At 41.8% G+C, this 14,946-nt stretch overlaps 1 protein-coding gene across 11 annotated transcripts in view; it reads right to left on the reverse strand.

Annotated features, from left to right (window-relative positions):
* Positions 1 to 14,946, reverse strand: part of ppp1r12a (protein phosphatase 1, regulatory subunit 12A) — a 54,463-nt gene that overhangs the window by 12,927 nt on the left and 26,590 nt on the right. For 4 of the 11 annotated variants that reach the window (XM_034863551.1, XM_034863555.1, XM_034863553.1 and 1 more), the window contains exons 4-17: positions 11,784 to 11,943; positions 10,904 to 11,048; positions 10,746 to 10,820; positions 10,524 to 10,615; positions 10,184 to 10,341; positions 9,838 to 9,959; positions 8,296 to 8,403; positions 7,303 to 7,527; positions 6,950 to 7,041; positions 6,529 to 6,642; positions 5,514 to 5,666; positions 3,992 to 4,162; positions 2,963 to 3,136; positions 433 to 523 (exon numbers count right to left, since the gene is read on the reverse strand). In XM_034863551.1, the coding sequence (XP_034719442.1) occupies positions 433 to 523; positions 2,963 to 3,136; positions 3,992 to 4,162; positions 5,514 to 5,666; positions 6,529 to 6,642; positions 6,950 to 7,041; positions 7,303 to 7,527; positions 8,296 to 8,403; positions 9,838 to 9,959; positions 10,184 to 10,341; positions 10,524 to 10,615; positions 10,746 to 10,820; positions 10,904 to 11,048; positions 11,784 to 11,943 (1,880 nt within the window). The remainder of the gene's footprint in view (positions 1 to 432; positions 524 to 2,962; positions 3,137 to 3,991; positions 4,163 to 5,513; positions 5,667 to 6,528; positions 6,643 to 6,949; positions 7,042 to 7,302; positions 7,528 to 8,295; positions 8,404 to 9,837; positions 9,960 to 10,183; positions 10,342 to 10,523; positions 10,616 to 10,745; positions 10,821 to 10,903; positions 11,049 to 11,783; positions 11,944 to 14,946) is intronic. The other 7 variants (XM_034863560.1, XM_034863554.1, XM_034863552.1 and 4 more) reach the window with 6 other exon arrangements.

A 14,946-nucleotide genomic window follows, 5' to 3' on the forward strand; every position in this document is an offset into this window, starting at 1 on the left:
AGACTATCGTTGGAATTTAAATTCTTTGCTTTAATCTTTTATATTATCATCGTCATCGTCATCATTATCATTATTATTATTATATATGCAGAATCCTGTTGTTTACATTATGCCTAGCTCTGCAGTCAAAAGTCTTACTGGTGCTTTACAATTGAGGTTTCATTTTTGCTGTCTTTCATTTCAAAACACTTGTCAGCTCGTAAAACAATAAAATCATCGTGGTGTCTGTACAGGCCTAGATGTTAAAAAGTGCTGCTTCAACCAGGATGACAAAGTGTATTTAAACAGTCTATGGCTATACAACCATAATGTAAACTGAACTGAACATCTGTCATTTTACTAGTTGGTACTTATTAAAAATGGTGACTTGTTTGGTGGGAAGAAGGGGTGAATGGAATCTCAACACATCAGAGTTGATAAAGGTTAACTAACCTGGGTGGACCTTCTCGACTGTCGAGCCTGTCTGGAGCGAGCTTTCCTCTGGGACTCTGACTCCTCGTCTCGCACTGGTGTCAGGTATGACCTGAGAGAGAGAGAGAGAGAGAGAGAGAGAGAGAGAGAGAGAGAGAGAGAGAGAGAGAGAGAGAGAGAGAGAGAGAGAGAGAGAGAGAGAGAGAGAGAGAGAGAACAGGATCAGATGACTGTTGCAAGTGAACCTTTTCTTTCATAAATATCTCTAGTAATTGTCATTGTTGTGTATGGCAGTATGGTGCCCTAAGGTTGCAGGAGGTGGCCTGTGATCAGAAGGACGGCTGCTTTCATTTAAGGACTACATTGGAAAGTGAGAAAATAACACTCACCCCTCACAAACTAAATACCGCAGAAAAAGGATTTTAATTGTAGAGCAGTGGCCAAAACTGACAGACTGTTGTAGACAGCAGCTTTCCCTGGCCAACAGTAAGACTGCAGATATACTATACAACTCCAGATGTCCATTTGTGGAAGGGTGTGAGTGTGAAGCAGCAATCTAGGTGAAGAATGTTACGCTTCCTGGAAAATTCTGAGTTTCTTAAGATAAAGCTTTAAAAACCACAGTGTGTTAAAACAGGATTGCAATCTCTGCGTTTAACCCTTCACTATTAGAGTATCGGGCCCAATAGGCAATCCGGTTCAGAAAATAAGAGCGAGCTATTCTAGCCCTTTCTCTCAGAGTGACTGTAGGACACACAGACGTATGAACTCATTCAGTGCAGCGTGGAGCCTTGGCCTTGAGTAAAATATGCAGCTTCTGCCCACCTTCCTTATAAGGTAACATTGCTGGAGAAGTCTAGGTTTTGAAACAGCCCTGCCCTACTCCCACCATGACAGGTGGCTTATTTCAGCACTGCAACAGGAAGACATCCACTTGACCCTACTCAAACACAAAACTATGTGAAACTCTCTCTCACGTGCTCCCTCTATCACAGACAGACACAGGCAAACTAGCTGTTCCCCTCCACACTGTGTGTAAAGAGAAGAGCACACACACCCTGTTCTCAAACAGAGCAACTAGATCCAGATTATCGTTCGACAGATGGAAGCTTAATATGTCTTTAAGCTTTTTCCAATACATGTTTTGCTCCGACATCCAAGCTAGCTGATCTTGTAATGTTCATTGATGTACATAAACACATATAGTAAACAAATGCAGTAAGTAAAACCAGTTTTAAAGTACTCCTCTTTACCCAACTCATGCCAAGATAAAGAAATGTTTTGGGATGCTGATAGTTTAAAATAGCAATTAAACTAAACAAAATCTGAACTTCAAGTAAGGGATAATGTAGAGAAAGCGGGTCATAATTGCAAATTAAACACAGACGGACCGATTCAACACCCCTCAGCAACCTTCAATTGGCAAAAATGACCCGCTCGCTTGACATTATCCCACTTAACCCAGAAATCAATAATTTAACATGATAAGATAAGAAGCCTTTATGTCATTGTATTACAATGAAAACGAAATTATGAGTGCCCCTCCCAGCGTTGCTTAAAATAGAACTATATTGCACCAATCAGCATATAATGTAAAAACCAACAACATTTATTCAACATTCCTCACTGATAAAAGGACAGGGAGTTGTGATAATAAACAGTGTACAGTGAGTGCAGGGTCTCTGCAGTTTTTAAACAACTCATAGTTTTAAATTTGCAAAGTAAAAAAATGTATTCAAATTGAATAAAAGCAAAACAATGGAATAATTATTTGTTTGTTCTGTTCATATACAGCGTATTATAATATATTAAAAAAGATTTGTTAAGGTTTAAAATTTTTATTGTGACATTTTAGACTTTTTTAAGACCCTGCGGAAACCCTGTAATAAAAAATGATATTATACGGTTCATTAAAATGGATTGTAAACACACTCGTGAGAAATGTGAATACGGGAGCAGAGACCTTTTGGGTGTAGATTTACAGTCTGTATGCTCATGTTTTAATGGACCTATAGCGTCTCTCTGATTGCAGGAAATCAAAGAGATGGTGGCCGGGGTGAGAAACGTCTTGAACAATGTTTTCCCTCTGGAAAGGAAGCCGGTGTGTACAATGTCCTGAATTGAGGGGAGAGCACAGCGGCTGATTTTCTGTGCGCTGTTCACCAGCTGCAGTGCTTTTTTTAATCAGCTGCTGAGCGCACACACACACACACACACACACACACACGCACGCACGCACGCACGCACGCACGCGCACACACGCACGCACACACGCACACACGCACACACGCGCACGCAGTACGGGATGATGCTATTTTATTTGACCAACAATTGATTTCCTTGTTTGTGAAAGTAGTCGCCCAGAGTCTATGATCAGAACTGCGTCCACTGCAGCGGTCTGTTATTCATAGCAGCGGTAAATAACAGACTGTAGAATCCTTTAATCGACCAATCAGAATCAAGTATTACATAAAGCTGTGTAATACTATAAGAAAGGACATACATGAGTTATTTAGATAAAAAAAAAAAGGTATGGATGTGTTTAAGTTACCTGCGTCTTTCAGAGCCAGTGACAATGCCAGTGGTGGTAGTAGTAGTAGATATGGCGGTGGTGGTAGTGCTCGATGTGGTGGTCGTAGTAGAGCCAGTGTTCATAGTGGGAATGACCGCAGCAGACTCCTTCTCCTTCTCCTTGTCCCTCTGTGCACTCTCATCTGACCAGTACCTGTTTATACACAAGCATTTTTATTTTTTAAGAAATGTGCTTAGCCTGACAGATTTAAATTCAATTTGATAAAATCGATTCCTTAAAATTAAAATGTGGGATTGTAGAGGTCTGCTGGCAGCCATTTTGAATGTCAGATACTGTGCCATTCCTATACTCATAAAATACACTATAAGGCAGTGATTCTCGACTGGTGGATTTGTGTGGCTGGGTCGCGGACAGCTGGTCAGTAAATAATATTAAATGCACATCTGATTTTGGACTTTGGACATGTGTCAGAGCCGTGCAGTAGTCTAGCACCGTAGCCATGGTAACCACCATTTGAGCAACAAGTCACAACAAGTTTGTGTTGATCTTCGGACAAAAAAAATGAGGATTTTCGTACATTGAGGATATGAAGGGACAGAAACCCCAGTGTGTGATATGTAATGAAGCGCTTGCACATTTGGGCACGAAACCATCAAAAAAAAGGTAAATATGTGTACCTATGTTTAAAAAATAAAAGATGAAGTGCATGTTTCCAAAGACTATTTTTGAAAAATAAATCTACTTGGTTTGGACTCTTTAAAAGTTGGTCGTGACTTACAGCGCATGAGAATCGTGGGTCACAAGGTGAAACAAGTTGAGAACCCTTGCAATAAGGTATATTTTATATGCATGTATGCCAATTCTTTGGGCGTCTTTGGTTTAAAATAGGGATAAAATATCAGGAATGTGTGTCAACCTTTCAGAAAAGTTAAATAGAACCTTGACAAGAAAAAGCCACAGAGCACCAGAACTAGCGGAATATCTACAAGCTATGGATTATGGGTGTCCGGTATCTCATTTTCAGGTCTAGCGGTCCTGTTCATGTACCTGCTGGTTAGACTGGTGGAGCCAGTACGGGTGGAGGAAGAGCCCAGGCTGGAGAGCAGGCTACGATGGCCTGTGGGCGAGGTAACAGATGAGGAGGAGGTGGTGGTCGTGGGGGTGGAGGTGGAGGTGCTCGAGGAACTCAAGTCCTCGTGTCTTCGGCCAAAAGAGCCGCTGGAGGACAAAATGTCAAACAGACACATCAGAGTCACCAGTGAGCCGGAATAGGACACAAATACAGGTTTGTTGATCGCAGTTAGTTAGATGCGCTGATTATTAACTGTAGTTGATTTCTTTGATATTAGATCAAAATAAGTGGGGTAATTAAGTTTTTTTTATAAGATAAGGGGTGTAGTTTAAAAAAAAAAAAAACTTCTTTTGTATACTTCATGACAAGAATGCTGTTTCCTCTAGAGCTGTATTGATTAATCAACTAACCGAGTATTTGGTTGACAGAAAAATATTTAATGTGGGTAATCAATTATATGCAATGATCAATTGTTTAAAGTCATTTTTATGTAGAAAATGCTATTGTCAGCCACTAGGAAATGGAGATTTCCTGCTTTTCACCGTTTAATAATCACATAGATTTTTAATAACTATTTAAAAAAATATATATAATCATTAGTTGCAGACGTAGTTATAGCAATATATTAAACATTGGGCAGAAGACATTATCCTTGTAATTTATTAATTTTTTTTAAAGATTTTTTTTTTTTGTGTGGCATTTTCAGGCTTTTATTTTTGATAGGATAGCTTACACCTGAAAGGGAGAGAGACGAAAGAATGACACGCAGCGAAGGGACGCAGGTTGGAACCGAAGCTGCGGCCGCTGCGTTTGAGGACTGAGCCTTTGTTTGTGGGCACAAACTCTACCAGGTGAGCTAGCCAGGCGCCCCATTATGCTTTTTAGAGCCTACATTGTATTTTCTACTGCAGAAGTTGGAAACATTATTGTTCGACAGTCTGAATGCCGCATTTTGGGCTCCACCCTCCGCTGTCAGTTATGAAGGCTCTACATGTTATATGAACAAAAAGGTCAATTGATGACACACAGGCTTAATACAGGGATTATGAAACCCGCTACAGGAAAATGCTGTGATATTACTGTAAATTTGTGAAAAGCAGCTCTAACTGCCTTTGTGAGACAACTATATAGATCAGTGTATTCAATTTTACAAAGCCAATAGTTATACCAGAAGGGTTAAGAGTTATGTTAGTTTAATTTTAGTGCTATTAATGACAATTGATTTAAAAAGTACATGTATAATTGTACCGTTTCAGTACAAATAAGCTGAAAGTACAGAGCTGTCAAAGTATTATTTGTTGCATCAAAAGTTACTGAATTTATAGGGTTGGTTTGGAAAAGCTAGTTCTGAATGTTGAAACCACCTCTTCTGATATTCTTCTAGACATCATACAGGAGGAACACAATACACAAGGTAGGCACTGCAGCAGAGCAGGGACACAGTCAGAGAGGACAGGTGGGTGTAGAAACAGCGGTGCCCTGGGGAGGCTGGTGTACCTGCGGTAAATGCTGTAAGACTGGTAGTGGGTGGTGGGTGGCTGCCAGGGTTTAGTATTACAGGTGTTAGGGTCCAAGCTGGAGGTGGACGAAGACTTGGCTGGCACGTCCCGCGTGCTGCCGCTCCGCCCTAGTGCTAGCGTGTGGGACGTGCTGGCATGTTTGCAGGCGGATGGGCAACAGAGGCATGTTAGCGGTGGAGACACAGACAGACGGACAGATGGACAGACAGAGAGAGAGAGACACACACACACACACACACACAAACAGAGATATAGTACAAGAAACATACATATTTAAAACTACAGAGCTTTGACTACTTGTGCATGAATGTCATATGGGCTAGCTGCTGACTGGACAAGTGAAAACAATAACAACAGAGTTGTGTTCATAAGTTATACAGAAGCCATAAATTAAGGTTTTTGTAGATTTTTGATGATTGTGATCACCTTGTCCAGTCAACGCACACATAGTTCTAAAAAAACAAAACAATATAGTAATTGAAAGACTAGAGATTTTAAATAAATAAGATTAGATCAATTTATATGACAGTATTTTTCCCACATGACATGCATGCAGCAAGTCCATGTCTAGGTTTTGTGCCACAAACAACTCTGTAAATTTGATTTATCTGGGAGTCAGACAGGTTTTTAGGCTCGTTAAAATGCCAGAATAATGCATTGCAAACTCAGTGGCACAGCAACCTGACAGGACAGGTACAGTCATGCAACAGACTCTTGTAGCAGTGACAGAGAAAAGCGTTGTTTCGAATGACTTTCTCAGTAGCTGCTGTTGTGCATGAAAGCATGTACGTACATATCTGTGATGACATAATCAAAGCGAAACGTAAAGTGGATGATTGATAAACTATCAATGCTGTCTACACCATGGTTTTTAGTTCCAAAGCTATGCAAGTCAACCTCATGATGGATAAACACATCAGATGGAGCAAAGATCTGAAGAGGAGATGAGGGATGGAAGTTTGGCAGAGAATTGTTTCGCAGCGGAGGCTAACCTGCGCTGGTAGCTGGGAGGTCGGTTGGTGGAGGCGCTTCCTTCGCTGTTCTTCAGGTCGTCATCCCAACGTCGCCGGGTGTATGAGCCACTACGTATCAGAGCAGTAGAGTCCCTGGGAAACCACAAGCTACAATAGTATCTCAGGCCTTTCCTAACAAATACTGACTAGAGATACTAGACGTGGGTATATAAAAATGATATTTCTTCCCCATTAAGCCTATAACTTTTTTTTTAGTCAGTTTGAAGTCTACCAAATCCGTTGCAGCACAACACAACAACCTAACAAATGGCAGGTTCTTAGGGCCACACACGCCAGGCAGAGCTTTCAGGCATTGTGCCTGCAACACATAGCAGTGGGCAGCAGGTGCCGCTAATGCCAATGCATGTTTGCACAGAGCCACTTTGCTCCTGGCTTTCACCTGTTTTCCTTCTCGTCAATGTCTGAAGTGCTGGGCAGTCTCCTGGGGATGGTGGGGGCCACGTAGGCAAGCCGAGTTCCTTTATCCTTTTCCTTTAGACAGAGCAACAAAAAAGGACCCACGTTCGTAAGCATTTATGGAAGATTTGTCAAATACCACTACAACAAATATCACTACTCATTTTTTACTTTATTTCCCATTAAAAACCAGTGTAAATATTGTATTCTGTTCAAATACATACATACATACATACATACATACATGCTCTAGAAAGCTGGTAAATGGTAAATCAATAAAAGGCTAAAAGAAGGCCGAGGCAATGGCTGAATTTGATATTCTCTACTATAGTTTACCTTCTCTTTGTCTTTGTTGTCTAGCGAAGAGGAGAGGCGAGGGCTCGACGCTGAGCGCATCACCCCAGTCGTGTCCTTCTCCCTCTGAGCTTCCTTGGTGGCTGTGATCTCCGCCAGCGCCCCGTAACTGCCTGTCTTCCTCAAACCCAGCCGCCACGACGCTGGAGACTCGTCCTTCCTATCCTCCTCCACTTTGGTTGAGATCTTTCCAGCAGGTTGAATGGCCTGAGAGGGGGGGGGGGATGGGGGAATGTGGTGATTTAGTGTGCAAAGTTAACCACAGAAATGTAGATTTTTAGTCATCTTGGTGAGTAGCACAAAAGTCAATCAGGTCAAAACACTGGTCAAAAACAGTTTGGATTAGCAGTATGTGTATTTATAATTTTTAATATTAAGTACTCATTAGTAGAATAAGTCCTTGAGAAGAATCATCTCATTTTCAAGGAGGTCCTATAAACAATTCAATTAATTAATTAATTAATCTTCAGGGGCCGCAATTTAAGGGGAAATGTTTAAAGGAAGGGCATGCTAGTTAACAGATCACATCCACTACTGTTACTAATGGACTAAAAGTCATTCCATCCAGAGTAAATGCTATTCTCAAAATATGATGACTATGTAGCGCAATTAAACCCTTCGGGATTTTAAGGTCTGGTTGATAGTTTTCAGGTCTGGCCACGTATACCTTTTGGCCCCATATACATTTTTAAAACAAACTATCAAAAGATGCATACATAGCCATGAGCAACTAAACAAAACACAGAAGCCACACAGACACACAGTGAAAGCACGACCAAGACAGTGCATTTGTTGAAGTGAAGGGGGGAAAAAAACAAAACACCATGTTGGGTTGATGAGTGAAAGTCAGCGATCGGGAGGTTCAATCAGCGTCACCTGGATCAGGCCAGGGTGGTTAGGGTGGGGGTGTTAAGTACTTTGTCAGTGCAAAGGTGCAGGATGAGAGAACAATTCTGGTGCACATCAATGCCTCACCATAGGTTTTTTGGGCAATAGAGAAATGCCAGTTTTGCGCAAGCCTTGACGCCACAATGCAGGACAGCCTGGCTCCGCCACAGGCATGAAGGGAGTAATACAATCAAACTAAAGCCAACCAAGACAAGAGCCGAGGATGAGAGACGCAGAGAGAAGGAGGGAGGGCAGGGAGGAGGTTGAGGCAGAGAAAAAGCCAGAATAAGACAGAAGCAGCAGCAAAAGAAACACACTTTATGGCAAGGACATCTTTTTAATGCCTAGTCACACCACACAATGCTTACTGCCAAACAGGGAGGGGGAGGAAAACTACTATTATTGTTGTTTACTGTTGGAATAAGTGACAGCTCCAACAAACATTGTTAATGTTTTGCTCATGTCTCTTGTTAGACAGAAGACATTGTGACGTGTGAGCACTAGGCTTCAAAGAACAATTGGAACACGGAGATCATTGCAAGAAAAGAAGCCGGAAAAAAGGAAACACTTAGAAAATCTTTGATAGGTGGCAACTTATTGCAGGACGTCAACTAAAATGGGCAAATTCTGAGAGATAGAACACTGTAAACATACCCTCTTATATAGGCTGCATTCATGAGTGTAAAATGATAACGTAGTCTGTTGGCAGTGTTTGATGTCGACATCACAGACTTAATGCAGTAAGCTTCAGAGCTTCTATTTAAAGATGTAATCTTTGGTTCTAAATGTATGCCACACTAAAAACACTTACATACCTTTCAAAAAGTTAAACAGGATGTCCCATAAAGCATTTGTTTAAACCAGTGGACTAAAGGAAGCAGACGTTACTTGGTAAAAGTCACCGGGTTCACTTTAGTTTAATGTTTAGCCGCAATTCATCAGCAGAGGGCAGCAGACTCAAAAGTGGGAAAACACTACTATGCAAGTCCTAGTTTTACTCCCAACAACCAAACCGACCTCACCGCTCCAGCCCCCTGGTATCCTAACAAGTCTTGTAATTAACAGTTAACATCATCCAGAACTGGCCATCAATCATCCCCAATGTGCAGTTTTTTTAAACTGCCCCGGATAATTAATCAGAAATGTCATTCTCAGGGCTTCGGTGACAATTTGTTAGCTGTGTGCTCTCATTGTAACGCAACATGAACAGCACAAATCACAACCAGAGAGAACCATTTGTGTAAAGGCCTGGAGTATGAACTGCGTACACATTTATGTAACCTCTAGTATCTTCAGTCGGCTGTGAAATTAGGTTTGTGTTCAAGGGGGAGAAAACAAAATAGAATTTAACCGATTTGTGTACAGAACGAGGTACCAGCGTGTCTCAGTAAACAAACGCTGATGTGACAGAGGAGGTGCAGTTGCTATGTAAGTGGTTTGAGGGTACAATAGTGACATGATTGCATGATGGGTGCGCTGCAGCATTTCATTTCCTTCAAGCCCTATTTCAAATCAATCAGTTGCTAATTGGATCTTCTTGTTTTGTTTTTTTAGTTTTTTTTAAATGACAGTCCTGTGGCAGCTCTCCACGAAGGGTAGGATTATAAATACTTGTCCACCAGGTCGCACCTTCTTAACCGGTGAAGTAGGGGTTGTCACCTGGTTGGTTGGGCTACTTGGAGGTGATACGGCGATGCTGGTTGGGGCTGGCGTCGTGCTGTTGCTCACCGATGCTGAAGGCTTGTTCTTGTCTGGAGGGGTGAAAAAGACAGGGGAAAAAAATGGGTGTGAGAGTTGTTTGAGTCGACAAACAACAATGAATGAAAACAAATTTGGAACATGCGTTATATACATGCTTTTCTAGAAAATAAAGATTTTATTTGGTGACACAGAAAAAGACACAAAGCTGCCTGAATGAAATTCTATGTGACTAATTTAAACCGACAACCAGTAAATGTTTATTCTTCACACTCACCTGCTTCAGTCTCCGACTCTGAATCTTCGTCGTCCTCTTCCTCACTAGAGCAGCTCGATTCGTCCTTCTTGCCATCCTCTACTTCATCCACCTTCTCTGGTTCTAAAGGCTCAATGCACGGGGCGCTCTTTTCTGGCTCCAGAAGCAGCGTTTCTTTGCTGCAACACACAAATTCAACACAATTAGCACAGAACTACAGGATACGTGTAGTACATTACTGAGAACTGCAAGGGAGAATGTCATAAATACAAATATAGTATTTGAACTTTTAGTTATGCTTGTGATACAGTTGGCTTGATAATCCTAAAAATGAATTTGCTAGGCAGTTTCTGCTATTTACCTCTTGATTGGTTTCAGTGGTTGGTTGTTATCCCCGGTAGTTGTGGTTACAATCAAAGGAGATTTCTTAACGTCTTCCTTGTCACCTATTAGCTGGAATAAAGAAAACAAAAAATCTGCAATTCTAACAAATGTTTACGGACCTCATTCAAATGTATCTGCTGACAAACTTGTTTAGTGTTGATATGAGTCATTATAAAAAGAAATAGACACAATGACTTACCAGATTTTGTTTCTTTTGTAGTTCTTCTAAGTATCCCAGAACATCTTCATCTGCTACATCGAGAGCTGTCTGGCCCTGAGGAAAAGAAATAAAAGTTATCTAAAATATGAATTGCACAGGACATAATGACAGGACTCATGACAGCTTCATCTACTCACCATTTTGTTAATGAGGTCCATATCACATTGATTCTCCACCAGTATCTTACATGCCTCCTCTTTGCCCCAGTGTGCTGCTGCATGTAGAGGAGTCCAGCCATCATAGTCTTTAATATTTACATCATACCCTGTTTGGATTAAAAGCCTGCACAATGAACGAGTGGGTTGTGTGAGAGAGAGGGGAAACAAAAACAGATTGTTAGAATTTGCAAATCTTTCCTTTTTTTCCTTTGTTTTCCTGGATTTGATTGTGTAAACTAATCTTTCAAGGTGCTGACAGTGTCCAGGCTTTTAGAAATGCGTCAGCATTTTAACCCCAGGTCAGATTGATCAGATACAGTCTCACAGTCCATCCCAAAAAACCACATAAACACATCATTTAAAAATCTTGGGTCATCCATTAGTGAGAGCAGAATGAGATTGGCAAATTTTAAAACTTATTTGTCAGCCAATAAATGTGTCATGATGGGGAAAACATCTAGATCCATGTCTTGTATATTGTAGTCAGGCTAAACATCAGAGATCTTAGAGCTATCTACGGCAGTGGATTGCGCTGGCTGACATCCCAGACCAGATTGACAGGTGGCTGCAGTTCCTTTCCTAGGCCAGTGTGGCTGTATTAAACAGCCCACAGAGACAATGTCGGAACAACGCACTGACAAGATGCAGAGACAAAGATATGTTTGGCATTAGCAAAGAAAACAGCTAATGCTAGGCCTCACCATGGTCTTGACTATAAATAGTATTTATGTAATGTACCAAACAGGAAAAGCTTTACGTAACAAGCAATTGGTCATTACATTTTTATTTTTGTCCCAACAGAGAAAGGCATCACGTTCTGTCTTAGTCTTCTACCTGTGAGAACAAGACCACAGCTTACTTTAAAACCTCGACGTATCCTTTCGCAGCAGCTACATGAAGTGCCGTTCCTCCAGACTTTGTGTGCCGGCTGTCCTGGATCTGGCCGCTGTTGAGCCACTGCCTGGCGTCCCTCAGCATGACCCGTTCCTCCTCCTTACGGGCTGCCTCGATGTCCACCCCTAGTTAGTGACAGAGGAGAGGCATTGCAGGATTACCTGCTGCTTAGGAACAAGCTGCTGGCTTCAACACTGAACACAAAATATGGAGGAACGAGACACTCCATATCCAAGGTAATTCCAAAGAGTTCCACTCACATCTAGATTAGATAAAATACATACGTGAATGTTTGGAATACATTACAGTAGTGGGTGACTACAGATCACAGAGAAAACAGAAAACATTTCAATACACAAATCTGTGCATATTTTAACTGCTACAATAATGAAACAATAATGATAGCTATGAAGTTACACAAGATTGAACCCCTGTGCTTGTATTGATGAAATCCATTGAGGTTCTACAGAGGAAACAGACATGACATTGTTCTGGCAACCTCTCGAAACACTAGAAGGCACTTCTTCTGCTTTAGCAAACACTTTTAATACCCATATTCTGTCAAAAACACAGGCTCCAATCAGTTAAGTGTGTCAATGTGACTCAGCTATAAGCTGCATGCAGCAGAGAAAACAGGCCCCTATTGTCTTCCTGACGCCTGGTTCAAACACTAGACAATCTGAAATGCACAGCTGCATGCGTCACTGACTCGTCTACTGAGTGTTAACTGTGTTGAACTACATAAACAGTGATCCAAGAAGTGCTTTGGGATAGGAGTCAACACTTCAGCTGATCTGATAGGTTTTTGTTCTACTGATTTCCTGACACTAGATATCTTTAAGATTGCCTCAAACTTTTAAACCAACAAAAGAGCAAAACCGTGTCTACAAATTTGGCTCGGGCAGGCCAAGGAAAAGTCTAACTTTACACGGAGGGTTAGCCATTGCCAGCAGGAGAGGAGCACAAGGAGATCTGTTATCAAGAAAAGGACACTTATTTCTAAAACCGGAACACGGCACATCTGCCTCTGGTGGAATGCAGGCTTAACTGACTTTCATTTACGCCTCCATTCCACCAGGGGCATGGTTGTGTTCCGTCACCACACCACGAGCGTCTCAGAAGCTCAATGTGTTGCCTGACCAACTCACGGAGATCATTTCATTTACATTTTTCTTGGATATTTGTGCTCAATCATAAAAGTATGGGCTACATAGTTAACTGCTCGGCCTGTGCAACGACCTGCGGCTCCGCCCTCGACCTAGAGCGTTGGCGCTGCCGGAACGCAGCGCACATACACCGTTGCTTAGTGGAGCTAAAGGGTAAGACACCAGCTGGACCCTTGTTTTGCTCTTTAAAAGTTCTAATAATTGGCCTACAAGTCTTAAATATCAGTGACAATCCAAACACACAAACACAGACTTAAATTGAGCAGGGCAACAGTAATATTCAGACTTGTTTAAAACTGGATGTGTCGCTCATTAGTGGGCCGAAGGCTGAGAAAGTGAAACCACATGAGAGGAAGATGACTCAGTGTATGAGTTTGAGTGTATGAGACGTTAACAAAACTGCATTATAGGAAATTTCATTTTCAAATGTGATCCAGCTTTGTTTGATGTTAAAATTTATAGTGGCGTATTCCTTCATCACCTGGACGTGTTACATTTTAAAACACACATTTTTTTTAAATATTTAGTTTTTACAATTAAAAAGGTGGGACACCCACAGAAATGCTAGAATTCAAACTTCAGTTGGGAATTGGATGGAGTTTCTTACAAGAGAAAACACAGTGTACGTATTCTATAGATATTAACCTAAACGTCCTTAGGCCAGTTCAGTTAATGTAGGCAATGGGAGCTGGCCAGGTAGGCCAAAGTCCTGTGATCTCTTGGGAAGTAGCCTACACTCGGTCTATAAAAAGCAGGGAGCCTAATGGCCTCTAAGTAGGACTACAGAACAAGAGCTGAGTGGGAGAGTTGGCAGAGGTTCAAAGTTGAGTTTTTACAAGAGTGCAGCACATCTTCCACATGAGAAGATAACGAGACAATCCAGTAGACCAAAAAAGGACTTGTCTCTCCTTTCACCTCGCTAACAATATACCTACAGTATGTTTGGTAAAGTTAAAACGAAATGTGTACAGAAAAATACCCCAAAGCAAGCACCAGGATTCTCTGAGGGAAGTATGTGTACTGGTTTTTCAGAAAGTCCCCCCAAAAGGGGGCCAAAAAAAGTATTCTATTGAGCTGAAAGGAAACTACTTAATCACCCGTGTCCTCTCAGCACCAGGGACAGAGCGTGATATAGAAACATTTGTGAGATTGTCCACCTTTAGTGCAATACAAGGACACGCAGCAGCCCTCATGAGGCAGCTGATGGAGGGGAGGGGGGTTGGAGGGTGACAGGGCTGTCCACTCACTTGAACCAATCAGGGTCAGAGAGGGAATGTAGAGGCAGTTCCCGCCAAGAGGAAACCATGGCCACTTGCTGACAAGTTTAACCCCATGACTGCTATCTCCGTGATAGGAGAAAACCAAATTACAATCATACAGAAGCGTTACACAACAGCTAGTTGCATAATGCTGCCTGCTTCACACAACACAGAGAACTGAACTGTGGATTGTCTGCAGCTGCCCTGAGGCAAGGATTGTTGCAAATTCACTCTTCAGTGGAAAGTTTTTTTTAGAGCATAGTAAATGAAGATGCACATTTGTTTTTTTTAGTGGAGGATCTTTGAGGAGGCAGCGTGAGGATGCTCTGAACAAGGCAGCACATCCGTCAGGCATTGGCAAATAAAAGCTGACAGCTGCCACTTGCCAGCACGCTTGAGGCTCGGATGGGTGCATGTCTCACTGCAGTTATATAACACGGGCTAAGAGCGCAACATGTAAACAGCCCTGGGTGTAATTATCACTGGAAGCCATGTGCTTTGAAACACTTGGACCTTGACTCAAAGAACGGAAGCGTACGGAAGCTTACAGCCTTTTTCCTCAGGATGCTTTTTTAAAATCTAGCAAGAGCGTGTGCAGTATTTTCCACGGGTGATCTGTAGATATGTATGCTGATGACATGGCAAAAAGGTCCCGCCCACAAAAGCATGGTCAAGGAGACTGGATCTGTGTTTCATGACGAGT

This window comes from Etheostoma cragini, chromosome 23 (assembly GCF_013103735.1).
Source record: "Etheostoma cragini isolate CJK2018 chromosome 23, CSU_Ecrag_1.0, whole genome shotgun sequence".
Lineage (NCBI taxonomy): Eukaryota > Metazoa > Chordata > Actinopteri > Perciformes > Percidae > Etheostoma > Etheostoma cragini.